Source organism: Struthio camelus, chromosome 10 (genome assembly GCF_040807025.1).
Source record: "Struthio camelus isolate bStrCam1 chromosome 10, bStrCam1.hap1, whole genome shotgun sequence".
Classification (NCBI taxonomy): domain Eukaryota; kingdom Metazoa; phylum Chordata; class Aves; order Struthioniformes; family Struthionidae; genus Struthio; species Struthio camelus.
The window spans coordinates 19,143,956-19,158,832 of NC_090951.1; the positions used below are offsets into that span (position 1 = coordinate 19,143,956).

Below are 14,877 nucleotides of genomic sequence, written 5' to 3' on the forward strand. Positions count from 1 at the left end.
GGCAGGGTTTGAAGGCGAGGATGTAAAAATCCAAACCTGGAAATCTATATTGAGTACCAGGAATACTGGGGTAAGCCTTGTGCGTATGGGTGGGCATCTGCTCTGACATAAGTGTGTTTAAGTATACTGATAATTGATGCTTCCTAGTTGCAAAATAGTTGCAAAACTTCGTGGTTAGAAAGAGGACTGTTTTTCAAATCAACAGCTCACACATTACTGTAAAATCTATCGATTAAAAACAAAGTATAATGTTAGTCATTTAGTCAGTAGAGTGATGCAATACTGAAATGAATTCATCCTTTGACTTTTGCATTAACCTTTTATTGACTGCTTGCATACTCATAATTAACACACACTTTAGCTAGCTTGGTTAATTTTAGCATCATGGTCAGTGTCTTCTAATGTAGCTGACACCCTGGTCGTCAAAATGTCACTGCAGCCCAAGAGACCATAACCAGGCAACTGTCTATCTCAGTGAACCTACACCTGCCCATGGGGAAATTAGCCACCGTCCAAGGGGAAGAGTCACGAGTTAGTTGAATTGGTCTTAATATTCAACTGTTGGTAAATATTAATGAGCGAAATCTACTTAGCAAATATTGACAAAGTGGGATCAGAAAGCTGCAACTATTACATGGGAGAGGTAGTGAGAATGTACACAGCAATTGTAATCAATTGCTCTTTCAAAATGAGCTTTTCTAATTGAAGCTGGCACAGGTTTTGATTGTTTTAGCGAGGAGCTAAGGGACCATGGAGTTTTCTGCATTCTCCACATATTCAGACGCACAAATCAGCCTTTTTTAATGTTTCCCTTTGGTAGACTTGTATTATCAAGGTGTTGGAGCTAAATTGCTCTGAATTGTGTCACGGCAGTTGTTCAGTTCTCCTGCTGCAAATAAAGTATGAAAGATGCCTCTTAGTTTGGTATCCTTCTTGCTGTATCTTGGCGCATGTGTTATTGCCACTCTTCTTAACGCATTATGTACATGCAATATACATGGATTAGATTTACTCTGCTTTGGAGCTTTGACTTCATTAGCAACTCAGATAACAGTTTTCAGTTATAAATATTGGTCTAAATACTCTTCCACTACCACCAAACTTTGTTTGCAGTGTTTCCCATATGGACCCTCATCTACTCCTTTGTATCTAGGAAAAGGTTGGATTTCTGTGTATTTTGAGTGAAGTTAACATAAGTTGGCAGTGATTTCTGAATAAGTCTGTGCAGTTTTCAAGTGCCTTTGATTGTTATTTCTCAGATGAAATTGTTGCTATCCTTGTGCAGGATCTTCGGGTCTGTTACTCTGCTACAAATTAAAGACCAGTGTAAGAACAATTTCTCCTGCAGTTGTGCAGAAATCTATTAAAATCAATAGTAACGTATTAATCGGAAGAAGACTGTTCTTACATACCAATTCTGAGTCAGAAAGTCAGTACATGCATTCAAGCTGGTGGATGCCATTCAGGTGGATGGCTTGAGATAGGATATGACCTGTCACATGCAGCGATGCCTGCTCAGAAGCCAGCCCTATACCTTTAAACATGGGGAACTTGAGTTGACTTTGATGTCAGTAGATCCTGCGCAGAAATTGCAGTTTTGGTCAAAATAGGTTACTTGCAAAGTGTAAAAATGTAGCGTTCACCGCTCTTCTTGCTAGTGATGTAAAGCAAAACAACAGAAGTACTGCACATAGACACGAAGGAGCTATGGACAGCTGTGCGTTGAGAGCTTGCAATGTTAAGACACTGCTTTCCCCTTTCTGGTTGAGCAGTGCACTGATACATTTCTGCCATCAGACTTGGACAACACGTCCAAGGACCAGACACACTTCCATGCCCTTAATCCCTCACGGGGAATAGGAGACGGCCAAAGCTTCCCACACGCGTGCTTGCCTGGAAGTTGAGGCACACGCTTAGCTGTGAGGTGACCTTTCAAAGATGACTCTGCTGGTAAGAAAAGAGAGAAGGGAAAGTAGCAACTTGCACTATTGCTCATGGGCTGTCCAGGCACAGCGTCACTAGTCACGATGACGCCTTCACAGTGACACAAATGCCCAAAACCCAAGAGGGAGAAGCTGGTAATTCAGCTGGTAATTTGTGTTTGAGCGAGAGGGAGACAGACTTTAAAGCTAAAAACACGCCCTGAAATGGCAAAGCAGCTATGGTGTCTTTTTCCTCTCAGTGAAAATTCTGTTTATAATAGGAAATATGAGAGAAAGAGAATGTTTCTTATTAGAAATTGAGTTTTGCAGGCCACATAATATGCCTGCAGTACTTACCAGGCTGAGTTTCTTGATTTGTCATCTTTAATAATCTGTACATGGTTAATTTATCCACTTTTAGATTGAAATGCTTAAACTGGAATATCTTATAGTACCCAGCAAATTGAGCGTGTTATTTTGTGCCAAGACAGAAAATAAAGCAACATTTTAAAAGCCTTATAGAGTTATGCCGTAATTAGTTTCAGCTTCCCCTGCATATTAATTTTCTCCTGTTCCTTTATATAATTTGGAAAATGTCTTCAGAACATGATGGCACAATCAGTTAAGTACCTCTCAGAACTCATGCACTAAACTGCATTTGCTCTAACAACTAGTATAAAGGAGCCTGCAAAACAAATCCTCTGTTATTCTGTACGGTGCGGCTTATCAATGCAAACAGTTTAATATTTATGCTAAGAGGATTGTCACAAGTAGCTTCTGTTCCTTTAATTCTTGTTTTAAATAAATAATGAGAACATTTAAACACATTACTCTTCTCAGGGCCCTGAGGTCGGCTAATCTTATTATTTATGAAGTGATGTGCTACATAATAGTACTTAGTGCATGTTAACAGATGCTATTATCAGGGGCTGATGTGGAGAGCTGAAGATATATTGGAATGTTACGTGTTAATACTGTCCTTGTAGTGTAATGTACGATGGATTGAGTGCCCAGGATGCTGGTGCGGCAATTAACCACCCACCAACATGGGTGTAAAGCTGAAGTGTGTTTTCTCCTGGGTGTTACACTGCCATTAATAATTCCCAAGAGAAGAAGGCATCTTTCATTTAGGAACGGTCTCTTCCAGAAGGCCGACAGTGTAGACAAGGAAGTTGCATGTGTCAACGCTTCAGAGTTCATTTACAGAGGAGAAACACCTGTGATATACATTTAAAATAACTTTAAAATTGTTACAAACGTTTCTGGTTTTACAGAAAATAATTTTTAAAAAATGTCTTAACGAGATAAAACAGTTATTTCTACAGTTAGATTATCTTCCTGAGGAACTACATTGACCTGCAGTACATGCAAAAATGATAATAATGCTTAGCCTTTTCCTTTGTCTTATCCCTTTGCTAACATGTGCTAATTAATCAGCAACATGCAAATTGTTTGAGGGGAGGGGAAAGGAGGGGGGAGAAACCCTCCTTGAACTGTGACAAATCTTTTGACACAGCATGCTATGTTACAACCTTATCTTAAAAGTTGTGATGGTTGCCACTTAAAAACTTTTCTCTGCAGGCTGCAGTTTAGTTGAATATTATAATTAGACTTCACTAGTATTGATGAATAATCCATTCAATAAAAAACACTGTAATTTAAACATTTTCTCTGGGGACTAACGTACACTAACCTTTTAATTTAATTTTATTGAAGTTTTGCCCACCTATTCATCATTGGAAGTTGTTATTAACCTCCATTTCCATTTATCTTTATAGAATTTTCTCTTTTTATATTGTCTTTTTCAGAGCTAAGCAGGTTGATATACTTGTAAATCTCCAGAATCTACAAAGCTAGTCTGGCTTCTTTAATATTGTTTAATCTATCCCTCCTGACCTTAATGCAGTAAATTCAATTTAATCTTTCTCAATAATCTGGTAATACATTGGAAACCCACAAACATTTAAATCTGATAATGGTTTAATCACATACTTTAAATAACAGCTGAGATAATGAGAAAATAATTCACCATATAAAGATACACTAACTGAGTTTTCTCTGTGATTGGCTTTTTGAGAAATCCCTACAGAAAATACAAAGCTTACAACAGAAACCAAAGCAACTTTGCTGTAAATGAACAATCCATTTGCTCAGAAGATGTGGTTGTTCTTTTTTATTTTCATCTCTCCGTTTAAATTAAGGCACAAACGTCTCCTCACCGAGTATTCAGTTTCTTGCTACACCTTTACTTAAGTAGTTCTTCTGCTTTCCTTTCTTTTCAGATGCCAGTCACAAGCAGCAGAGAGTTTGCCAGAAGACCAGAAACCAGAATGCCACCCCTTCTGGACAGATGATGACAGTAATATGCCTCTGCCATATGATCTTGAGGAAGTAATTGCTAATCTACAAAGTCTTGTTCAGTAGGTAGAATAATAGGTGACTTTCCAGCCTAGAATTATTGAATCATTTGGAAAGAAGTCTTTTAGTTAGAGTAATCTGTATGATTCCTCAGTCATGTGTTGTTTTATGTGTCAATGCAAATTTGTGCTTTTACCAGCCTCCGTACAGCCTCTCATCTTAGGTACCATCTCAAAATAAAAATGACCCGGAGAGATTTCCAGGGTGAATCTTATCTGCTGGGCTCCTTGGGGCTCAGCGTTCGGTTCCTAAGCCTTACTTGGTTCTACTTGCTGTGAATCCTTTCTGAGGCCAGGTCTCGCAGTGCATTATCTAGGGAGCTGATGGACCTAAGTGAGGGTTTTCATTTTGGGTGTCAGGCCCCCTGGCAAATTAGATTTAAGCTCTGTGATACTCGGTACTGCAGCATCTATGTTGATCTAGCCATGAGTACAAAATCAGAAGACGCTGAGAAATGAAGTTACTTGTGATCCTTTTTGTAATAACATTCTATAAAAAAAAAACAATTCTATGCTGGACTGTACAGGGCACTCCTGAATGAGAGAGAGGGGGATTTTTCATTTTGTTAAGTTGTTATTCTAACTTCAGTTGGTACGTGCCTTTTCCGTTGTGATAAAAAGCTAAAGAAAATTATATTAGAGCGAAACAGCACTCAGTCTGAATTACCACTACAAAAAAACCTTAAGATTCAGTGCTTAATGTTGCCTCTAAGAAATGGAATACACCTCGTGTGTTAATCTGCTGTTTAAAATCACTGTCGAGGCCAGGCTTACCCAGAGTATACCAGTATACTCTATTGGCAAACCATTCTGTGTGCGGAGGAGGCTTGTACTGCCGAAACTGTGTTTTTGACAGTGTAACATATGCCAGACCTCCCTGGAGCTAAAGAAGCTATGCCAGCAAAAATTCAGTTTTACTGTTATAAAACTGTGTCCACACCTACCAGCATTTGCCAGGACAATTATATCAAGTAGAGATTGTACCTTTAACACCTTTGACATAGCTATGGCAGCAGAAGGATGAAGACCTGGATCAGGTATATTCATTATATTCCTGTACTTTTGCTAAAGCTGTCAGCCACACTTTAGAATGTAAAACTTAATTAACAAGCAAGTTATTATTTAGATTAGGTTTCATTATATCATAACCTTGATATGGTTATGATAACCTCCCCACGATTTAGGTGTTGTCTCTTGTGCCACAATTTTCTTTGTAATTTTGAAAAAACATTGTATTATGGGCATAGCTTTTCTTTTCCTGCTCTAGCTAAGGCTGGCTTTACCAGTGGGCAACTGGCACATATTTGGATTAATGCCACACTAAATACTGTTTACTTTGGAGATCACTTAGAGAAAAGCTAGCTGAAGATGTGGGAATTTGCTTTTGAAAAATGCAGTTCTCACAGAAACAGATATTACTTTGGAAACGAGCAAGATGAATTCAAGTAGGCTAATGATGTAACACTGTTAACATAGGGTTTGAGGGGATTGTTTGTTTATGCTGTTACTTTGTGATTATTTTGTGTTTAATTAGGCACTGCTAGAAACCATGGGGATCACAATATTGAAATGCATCTGACAGCCGTAAAGGGTAGAGAAGGCACATCAATGTTGTATTTTGCAGCTGAAGTAGAAGCCAGCTATTAAAGAGTGATTGGCAATATTTCCAGTGGTAGTGAAAAAACACTGTTTTTTTTCTCTTGTATTAGGAGGCTGGGAACAGCAATAACAGAATGTTTAAAAATACATGCTAGTGTGTGCTGAGGATTTAAGCCAGTGAATTAACTGAACTTCTACCAGCCTTAGTGCAGTCAGATAGTGCTCCTGGAAGCCATGGACGGCAATGGCATAGACTCAGACAAATGAAAACCTTTGGAATGGGTAAGACCTAAGATTCACTGGCAAAATACCAATAATTGAGTGGTTAAAGAGGATTAATGCTCTATACTGCGTTCCAGTCTCACATCATCTATATCAGTGTAATTTGATTGAATTCAGGGGGAAAACAGCAGCGTAAGAAGGTTTCATTTCTCCAAAGCCCACAGGAGTTGATGGCAAAGACATTAGTAAGGTTGATGCAACTGTTTGAAACATGTAATGGTGCCAAAGGTACCCCAAGAGAAGGATATGCTTACAGGTAAATGTCTATAAAAGAAAACTGAGTGGTCAAGTGTAATTATTGCTCTTTTTGAGGTATTTGCCAGAAAGAGACAAATACTTCAAAGTGTTCATTGAAATAATTACAGTTTAGCTCATGTTGCAATAACCCCTTAGCAATCCACTCATATTCCAGCATTAGATACCCACTACCATTTGGGATGAGCTAAAAAACATTCTTAGAACATCCATTAGAGGCTGTGTTATGTATAGCAACTGTTTGCCGAGTTTGGATACTCTGGATGCCTGAGGACCAAGGTCAGGTTCTTTCAGGGACAAGGGAGGAGCACAGATTAACTTCTAACATTGGATTCAGTGGTTCTTTTCAAATGGTGAAGTTCACGACTTTGCTTACATTTACTTTTCATCAGCCATGAAAGAATTAAGGTAAAATAGTTCAGTTGCACGTGTGTGTCAGGCTAAATGGATTACAGAAGATACAGATCTGTTTGCTTGTCTGCACTTGCCTTTAGACAATATTCATCAATTTTACAAAAGCTACTGACTAAACATGGAACCAATACAAATGAAATGCTCAAGGCAGGGGCTTTCTTTAAAAAATCTGATACCGAGTTGGTTTACACTGATAGGAGGAAAATGTTGGCAGAAAATGAAAACCTTTTATTGTTTCTGTAGTTTGGGGGGTGAAAGGTAAAGGCCATTTTTAAGTATTTGATAGAAAACTGCTGTGTTATGCCATGTAAATTAGAAATGTTTTCATAATGCTTTATTCATATCTCTGCATATGAAAACATTTTATCTTGTAGGTTCTTTCTTGTTGTTGAAACGTTAAGTAAATACAAAATATTAATCCCAGTACAGTAGATTTTAAAGGCATCAGTCTTCTGCTTTGAGTTTTACAAAAGGGTCTTATTATCTAAAGTGTAAAAAAGAATGCCATGAGTAATTACCTGCTGGAAAATGTCCAGGGTGGGTAACATGCAGCCTAATAAATATCCAAGTCAGTTATCTTATTATCATGCAGAAATAGTTTTTAGTTTCACTGGTAGTGAAGTGGATTTACTTAGCAAGATGTCCTTTCAAATCACGCCAGACTTCTTAATGCTATGGGACAGATTCAGGGATTCCAGTGCCATCACAGCAGCAAAAAAGGAATTTAAAAATACCAAGATCCATCGCAAAGTGTAGCTGAAAAATTCTGGTGTGTTAACAGTGGGCATTGCTCATGTCTCAGTTACTGCAGTGCCATCCTATTAGCCCAAATTCCAGTGCCTGACACAGGTTTAATGTAACAGAGATGAAACTAGCCCAGCAGCTGATGCCTAAGGTGGGATGAGAGGAGGGGAGGAGACACAAGATGCAAGGGATGCAGTTTCTCAGGGCCACAACTTTATTAACTTAAGTCATATGGGAATCATTGAGCAGTAACTTGTACAGTGCAGGTCGTGCCCTCTGCCTTAATTGTTACCACCTGGTGCAAAGTTAATGTTAGCTCCTTAACCCCCCTTTTCACTCCCGACAGCTGGTCCCCAGCCTTTTGCTGGGAGCTGACCACTGTCTTCTTGTGCCAAAGTTAAGGCATCGGGAAAAGCCGTTGTTTCGCTGTAACAACAGGCATGAGAAAGCCCAGTCCCCATTCCCCGCCTCCTCCCTCCACCTCTGTCCTCCTAAACCTCAAGGGACTGGGTACCTCCCCTCAACATCTGTTTCGCGTTGAGGTTCAAGTTGTTGCAGCTCATCTTTTGAACTATCCCACCAGGCCTGTGAGCTGCCATGGAGAAGGTTCAGACAAACAGGTAAAACGCTCTGTTCGCAGTGAGATTCCTCGTCCCAACCAAGACAACTAGTGTGCTCCCCAGGGCAGGCTGCAGAGCTCAGCCCTGTGCTCGTCGAGTTGTTAGCTGAGTAGTGGGAAAACACTCAGGCAAAAAAGTTGATGTTCAGTATCTCTGAGGCCTCCCAACCTGCCTGATCCTGGCTGTCACCATGCCCCAACTGTGAGAGCAGAGGCAATCCGTAATGGAAACGCTGTTCTTTTCTCTTTCCGGTCCAAACTGAGACTCATCCCCTTTAATGTTGCTGGGCTTGCATCTTAATTTACATTTGTTTTTCCTTTTCACATTAAATTGGGGCACTCATGAAAAATAAGAGAAGATAATTTATGCGCTTGCAAAAACACTGTGCTTACCAAGGCTGCAAAATTGGCTGAATAGCATGTCAAATGGAAGCGAACAAATCACCGATAAACTGATTACATTAAAATGCTGATGCTGGGTGTGAGCACTTCACACACAACATGGAAACTTGCCTACACATGTATGGTTTCTTTCTCATTGCTTTGGGCATAGCATTTATAATTCACATGATAGAAAAGGACATACTATTCTACAGTTTATATCCTCTAATACCCCACTGGTTTTACAGTGCCTGTCCATGATGAATCAGAATTTGGTCACAACCGTTGCTCTCCTCCCCCTCCGTATCTTCAAATACTTGCTTTCATGCCAACACATCTTGGTCTGATTAGTCCCCTTGATTAGAGGCTAAAGTAAAAAGTCAGGTGTATAGGATTCCCATTATCCTTTATTTCAGTGGTTCTAAGAACGGGTCACATAGAGTTATTTCAGTGAAAATGTGAACAATCAACTTCTGTTTACCATTAACCTTCAGTTTTCTTTTCTTAAAATCAAATCAGGGTTTAGTAAGCAGTTATTTTCATACGTGTCCCTTGATCAGTGGAACAATCTGTCAGAAGCCATTAAAGCCTCTATTAGGTTGAATTGCATGCAGAGCTAAACCCTCCAATCATTTAAAGGGCTGCGATGATTGTTTTTAATATAGTATACGTTTATTTCTCTCTGTAAGTAGTAACATAACTTTGAAACTAAGCATGTATGACGAGGGTTTTTTGCTATCCAGCATGTCCTGAGAAGCTTGATTTCATGTGGAAGGCAAATGTCTACATGGAAAAAAAATGAATGCAGTGAAATCCTCTGTATATTTTCAGAAGTTTTTCCTCAGATTTTTCCCATTTCATTGCGTTCATCAAGATGTAACGTATAGGGAACGGGAAGAGATTTTCCAAGGTCCTTTCCTCGAAAGTTTCACTGAAAAAATCACCAACTAGTTCTGCTAATATTTGAAAGTAGCTTTTTATCTCCAGATCTTAGGATGCTTTACGCAGAGAAACCGAGGTAGAGGGCAAAAGTGCAGTCGTGTGCTGAATGCTAACTCCGCAGCAGAGCAAACGTTGTGCTCTGTCGCTGCTCTGTCTCAGTTACTTCCAGTTAATCAGCTCAGCTTACAGATTAAAGATGGTCTTGTAGAACCGGGGTTTTTTCTCAAAAAATAGACTGGGATCTGAGCACGAGGCTGGAATCTGTCCTCCTCATATAATGCATAATATATAAAATACCACGTATAATTATATAATATACAATTTATATGTTTTAATATTATGATATTATGCTATTTTATATGCTATTTTATTATATACAATTATTATGTAATTATATAATATACATCTTATGTAATAGAGATCTTTCAAGTTTTCTCAGGTTTGATTAAGCTTTCCAGTGAATGTTTTAGTCACGTCCAAGTCCCCATGCCCTCAATGGGCAAAGGTAAATTTTATTGGAACTCTTAAATTATTCCATGGAGAATATGCAGAAAAGAATATGCACGCTCTTGTAGCTATGTTTTAAATACGTTCACTGGACAGTCCTACAAGGTCATGTAACTGCTGTACTAGGAGACTCTTAGGAAAATACCCTGTGGGTATTTGAGTGCTATTTATCAAGGTGAAGATATATTGCTGGAACGCACTGGAGTGTTTGTTGTGCACCTGTTAGCACTTTTTGTCTGGTACCTATTTTGTAGTCTGGCAGTACTTTACTGTGAGAACTACTTTTCTAGTTATTTTGGTGAACATCCTAATAATTTATTACCCAAACATTATCAAAGCATTCCACAACTCTTTCACTGCTGTTATATCCACTTCTATCCACCAATGGCCTTTCTTTCCCATTTGTGTTATTATTAAAAGTAATTTTATTAACAAGTTGTTTTTTTTGTTAGGCTGACATGACTTCAAAGAAAGAAAACCTAAAAACTATGTATTGGACAGCATGCTCTCAAGTACATTTATTTTCCAACCAATTTATTAGGACGCTTTTGCTACGTGCTTACTTGCTACTGCTACTTGTAAGGACTATTTATATAAAGCACCGTGAGATGCACTGTAATGTTTAAGTTTATGTATTATGTATTTGCTAATTTGCTTACATTTATAAAATAAACCACTTAAAGAGTCTGTTTGTCTATCATTTGTCCTCCAGAAGTTGTTAGCTCTCATCTTCAATACCTTGGTGTTGCAGTGAACAGAAGAAGAAGATGGGGTAAAAGGAGCGTGCTTTTCACACCGTCTAACTTCAGGTGCCTAGATGAAGGAATTAATTCTGTAAGCTCCCTGTATGCTTAATAGTGAGAGGTAAGCTTCTCCAAAGCAGCAAACTCAAAGGTGCTCTGAATCTACTCTTCAGTGGAGTGTCTCTCTGTACCTTAACTGTATTGCAAGCCCAAATTAGTAGCATAATTATCCTTATTTGCTTATGCTGGCAATTTAATGATGGTAAATAATTTTAAACGATCATGGGGAGTTTGTTGGTATTGTTGAAGGTAATGGAATTAAATAGTGATTGTATTGCAGATGTTCTAGTAAGGCAGATTAATTTCTGTTACTTTGGAAAGATTCGTTTCTGTTACTTTGGTAAGATACATACCATAAACGGACATGGCTAACTTTTCCCCCTGTAATAGTGCTTCCCTCAATACAAGTTTATGGCTCTACTACTAGATTTAGGAGATATTCTCCTGGCTATGCAAGCTCACATTTCCCATATTCAGCTCTTATGGCATATGACCACTAGTGACTCAGTGCCTAACAGCACTGCAGAAAGCCGTTTGAGTATATAAACTGTGCATTTTCTATAAGGTTGTTGTAGTAGAGTTTGCCGTTTAAAACGTGTAGTTATGTTAAGCAAGGCAATATCAAAGAAATGTGTCTTGCACATGGAGTAAAAGATGGTGAGATCTGTGAAGTCTGTTGTTTCTAGGGAACTTCATTTCAGTTTTGTCTCCTACTCAGATTAGCTTTTGGTGGAGGGTTCTGCTGCGTCAAAAGAAGGGAGTATTCCTCAGTTGCCTTTGTCTCAGCGCTGCAGATAGCCTAAAGTCCAGACTCAGATCACAGAGCAAGCCAACACTCTAAATTTTATTAGATATTCTGTCGAATGCCGTTGTAGAGTACAGCAGACAGATTGGATGGGCACTGCCCATGTTGCTGAGATGCACTGCAGCGTTTTATGTTACTTGGAGTTGCCTTAATGCCAAAGGCTGTGTGCCCAGCTATTCTGCATTGCTAGATTCCAGCCAAGAGGTGACGAAAGCGCGAATAGCAGAGGCCAAGTCACTGCTTGCCAGGATGGAACGGAGTCTGCTAGCCAAAAAGAGTTGCCGGAGAGCATTATTCACAATTTCTGCAGCGTAGAGTCAGCAAGGCATCCAAGAGCTAGGAAATCTGATTTCTTAGCCTAGAACATTCTTTCCTTGGCTTTAGAAAACGTTTAATTGACTTAACCAAAAAAGTGAGTGCAGAGCAACTGGAGGAAGGCCCATCTGGGAAACCAATATTATTATGAAACATTTCTTACAGTTAATTATAACATATATTATATTTATCTAGCAAAACCAAGACAAGTTTTCCTGGGATCTAGATTTCCTTAAGCTGTTCCTTTTTTATGGCTATCTCAGAGCCAAAGATTCCCTAGAATTTCCTATTTCTTAACTTTTTATAAAAATGTGTAAAACACAGCATTAGCAACCTTTCAAAAAAAGGTGCAACTAACAGGGGGCCTCTTTTGGCCCACACGAGCACAGGGAGACTTCACTGCTCTTCACTCAAGGGTAAACATCTTATGGGGTAAATAAGGCACTCTTTCAAACTCTGCACTCACGAACAGCTTGTCTGAAATGAGGCAGAGACTAATCAGGATGCCTCCTCTGCATGGGTGGCTAAGGAGAGCCAGGTGCTCATGCTGGAACAGGGTTGAAACGAACTGGTCGTTGCTGCACCCGATGTACGTTGGTGCCATGGGAGGGATGTGCCCTGCAAAAAAGTGAAACTGCAAACCTGCATCTCGAATGCAGCTGCTTGCAGAGCCCCTCATTCAGGCCAGCTCCCAATGGCAAAATGCGGTTCCCCATACTGAGTGTCAGGGAGAAAGCAGGAAATTTTCGTTCCAAGTTCTGGAGATACATCATGGCTTCCGTTGAATCAGTGAGAAAAGGAAAGCCTCTCAGCACAAGGAGAAACCCTCTGCACTGCCCTGGATAATCACCTGATTAAGCATTGCGGGTTGCATTTGGAATTTTACTCCAATTAGATCCTTTCTGCAGAAAAGCTGCCATGAAACCCTAAGTCGTCTTCGAGGAGAGGGACTTGTAGTGGTCCTTTCATCACAGACTGTAGGACGCCCAACATACAGTTATCACCCTAGAAATAAGAGTTTTCTGCCAAAGGTGTACGCTCAGCTATAGCTAAGAGATATTCTGCTTTCCCTTCAGTATAAGTCTTACGTTTCTGAACTAAAACGTCGAAAGTTATATTCCTGAAGTTGCAGGTGTGCAATTCATCTGCCAGTCAGTGTCTTTATTTTGCTGTAGAACATTCATAACTAGAAATGTTTTCCATTAAACATTTTTTACTATATAGTTATTTTTATTCCAAGATCATTCAAATTAAAGAACCACCATCACAAAATGAAAGAATTGGGTTGACTTTGTGAACAGGTAAAAGGACATGGAGAAAGTGTGTAAAACTTTGGACCCCTCCTATCACTCTGGATGCTTGCTTTTTCAGGGAGTGAAGAATGTGTTAAGAGTTTGCATTTGGATCATCTATCTTATCAAACATAACATATATGCAAGTTCCAATCTGTTCTAAATTGCATCCTCCATGATTACTTATATTCTGTTCAATTATATTTTGTTTCATTGGGTATGAGTGAACTTTGTTGCGTAATACATCCACCATAAGTACCACTAAAATTTTGGAAGTAATGGCACTTCATAAATTAGGCTTCTGTTATGACCCATTCCTAGTTGCATCTTAGTTATTAGGCTGAAAATAAAGAGCCCTGTTTTATAAGCCTTCATATTTTCTGTTTACAGGGATTTTACTAACCTCTAATAACTTTAATGACCTCTAAAAACAAGAGGAAGTGAAATCCTACTGAGCAAATTCGTAGCTTTTCAATGCATCTTGTGGCTTTATGCATTTCAAATCTTAGGAATGTAAAAGCTGTTTAAGGAAGCTGTTGCTGGGTTCAACTAGCTGCAGAAACTGTTAAGTTATTTTTGTTTCCCTTTTATTGCTTAACCTCTGGGGCCTAACTCCAGGCTACCCGATAAAGCAGTCGTTGAGGAACTTTAAACCTTTTGAGCTTTGACTTGATAGACATAGAACAAAGTTTTGTATTAAGCATACATTTTAAAAACATAATTTCAAATTTGGAAATTGATTGTGGTTTGACCTACTTATTTTGAAGAGCTCACTGATTCTTAGTTTTTTTCCTTTGCTGATATTATTAGCTCTGTTGTTCTTTTACCGGAACTCCCAGCTGGTAGAAGAAGAATCAATATAGTGCAAAGCTTGTTGTGCAGCAGGTCTTTAATTTTACTTCCACTAGTGCACATGCTAGCAGTTCACCTGCCATCCGACTCACCAGCGCTATTAGCTAAGACTAAGTTTGACATTGCCGCTTTTAAAGGTTACAAACTCTCGTATTAGGCAGCTTCCAGTACTCTCAGAGGGCCAGAATCAAACATGCATGAAGCAGGCCTGGAACAGAGCAGTCTTTTAAAAAAATTCCAAGTTGCAAACTAGTTTTTGAGTACATGCCAATATGTGCTAAATATGTATGGTTTTTAGATCGTGCAGAGTTTCTTTCCAGTACTGATTTTAAAACGAAGTGTATGCCCAAAGTAACTCTTTTCAAGCTTTTTTATTTATCTGCAAACCCTTAAATTCACTCATTTCAATCACTTTTTGGGCGTACTGTGCCCTCAGCTGCCTGTCGCAATGTGTGTTTGGCACTTGCCCATACGGTACAGAACCGCATGCAGAGGCATCCCCGAGCATGCACGCCGTCTGGACACCGTAGCCCGAGCTAGCTCCTCTTGGCTCGAGGCTCCTCCGAGGTCTGCAGTTGAAGCGCACGTCTGCCCAGCTAGTGGGGTCAGCGCATCTTCCTCCCGTAATGCGTTGGTTCTCTCTCCGTAAAGCGCCTCTGTGAGAAACTGAGAGAGGCTCCATCCTTAAACGAGACTGGATGCAGCCCAAGAGAATGACAATTACAGCT

General features: G+C 39.4%; 1 protein-coding gene across 3 annotated transcripts in view; it reads left to right on the forward strand.

The window, feature by feature from the left end:
- The window catches only part of FTO (FTO alpha-ketoglutarate dependent dioxygenase), a 267,508-nt gene extending 256,739 nt beyond the window's left edge, over positions 1–10,769 (forward strand). For 2 of the 3 annotated variants that reach the window (XM_068955600.1, XM_068955601.1), the window contains one exon: positions 4,205–10,769. In XM_068955600.1, coding sequence (XP_068811701.1) covers positions 4,205–4,317 — 113 coding nt within the window. In that variant the 3' untranslated portion in view covers positions 4,318–10,769. The remainder of the gene's footprint in view (positions 1–4,204) is intronic. The other variant, XM_068955602.1, reaches the window with a different exon arrangement.
- Positions 10,770–14,877: the final 4,108 nt, after the last annotated feature.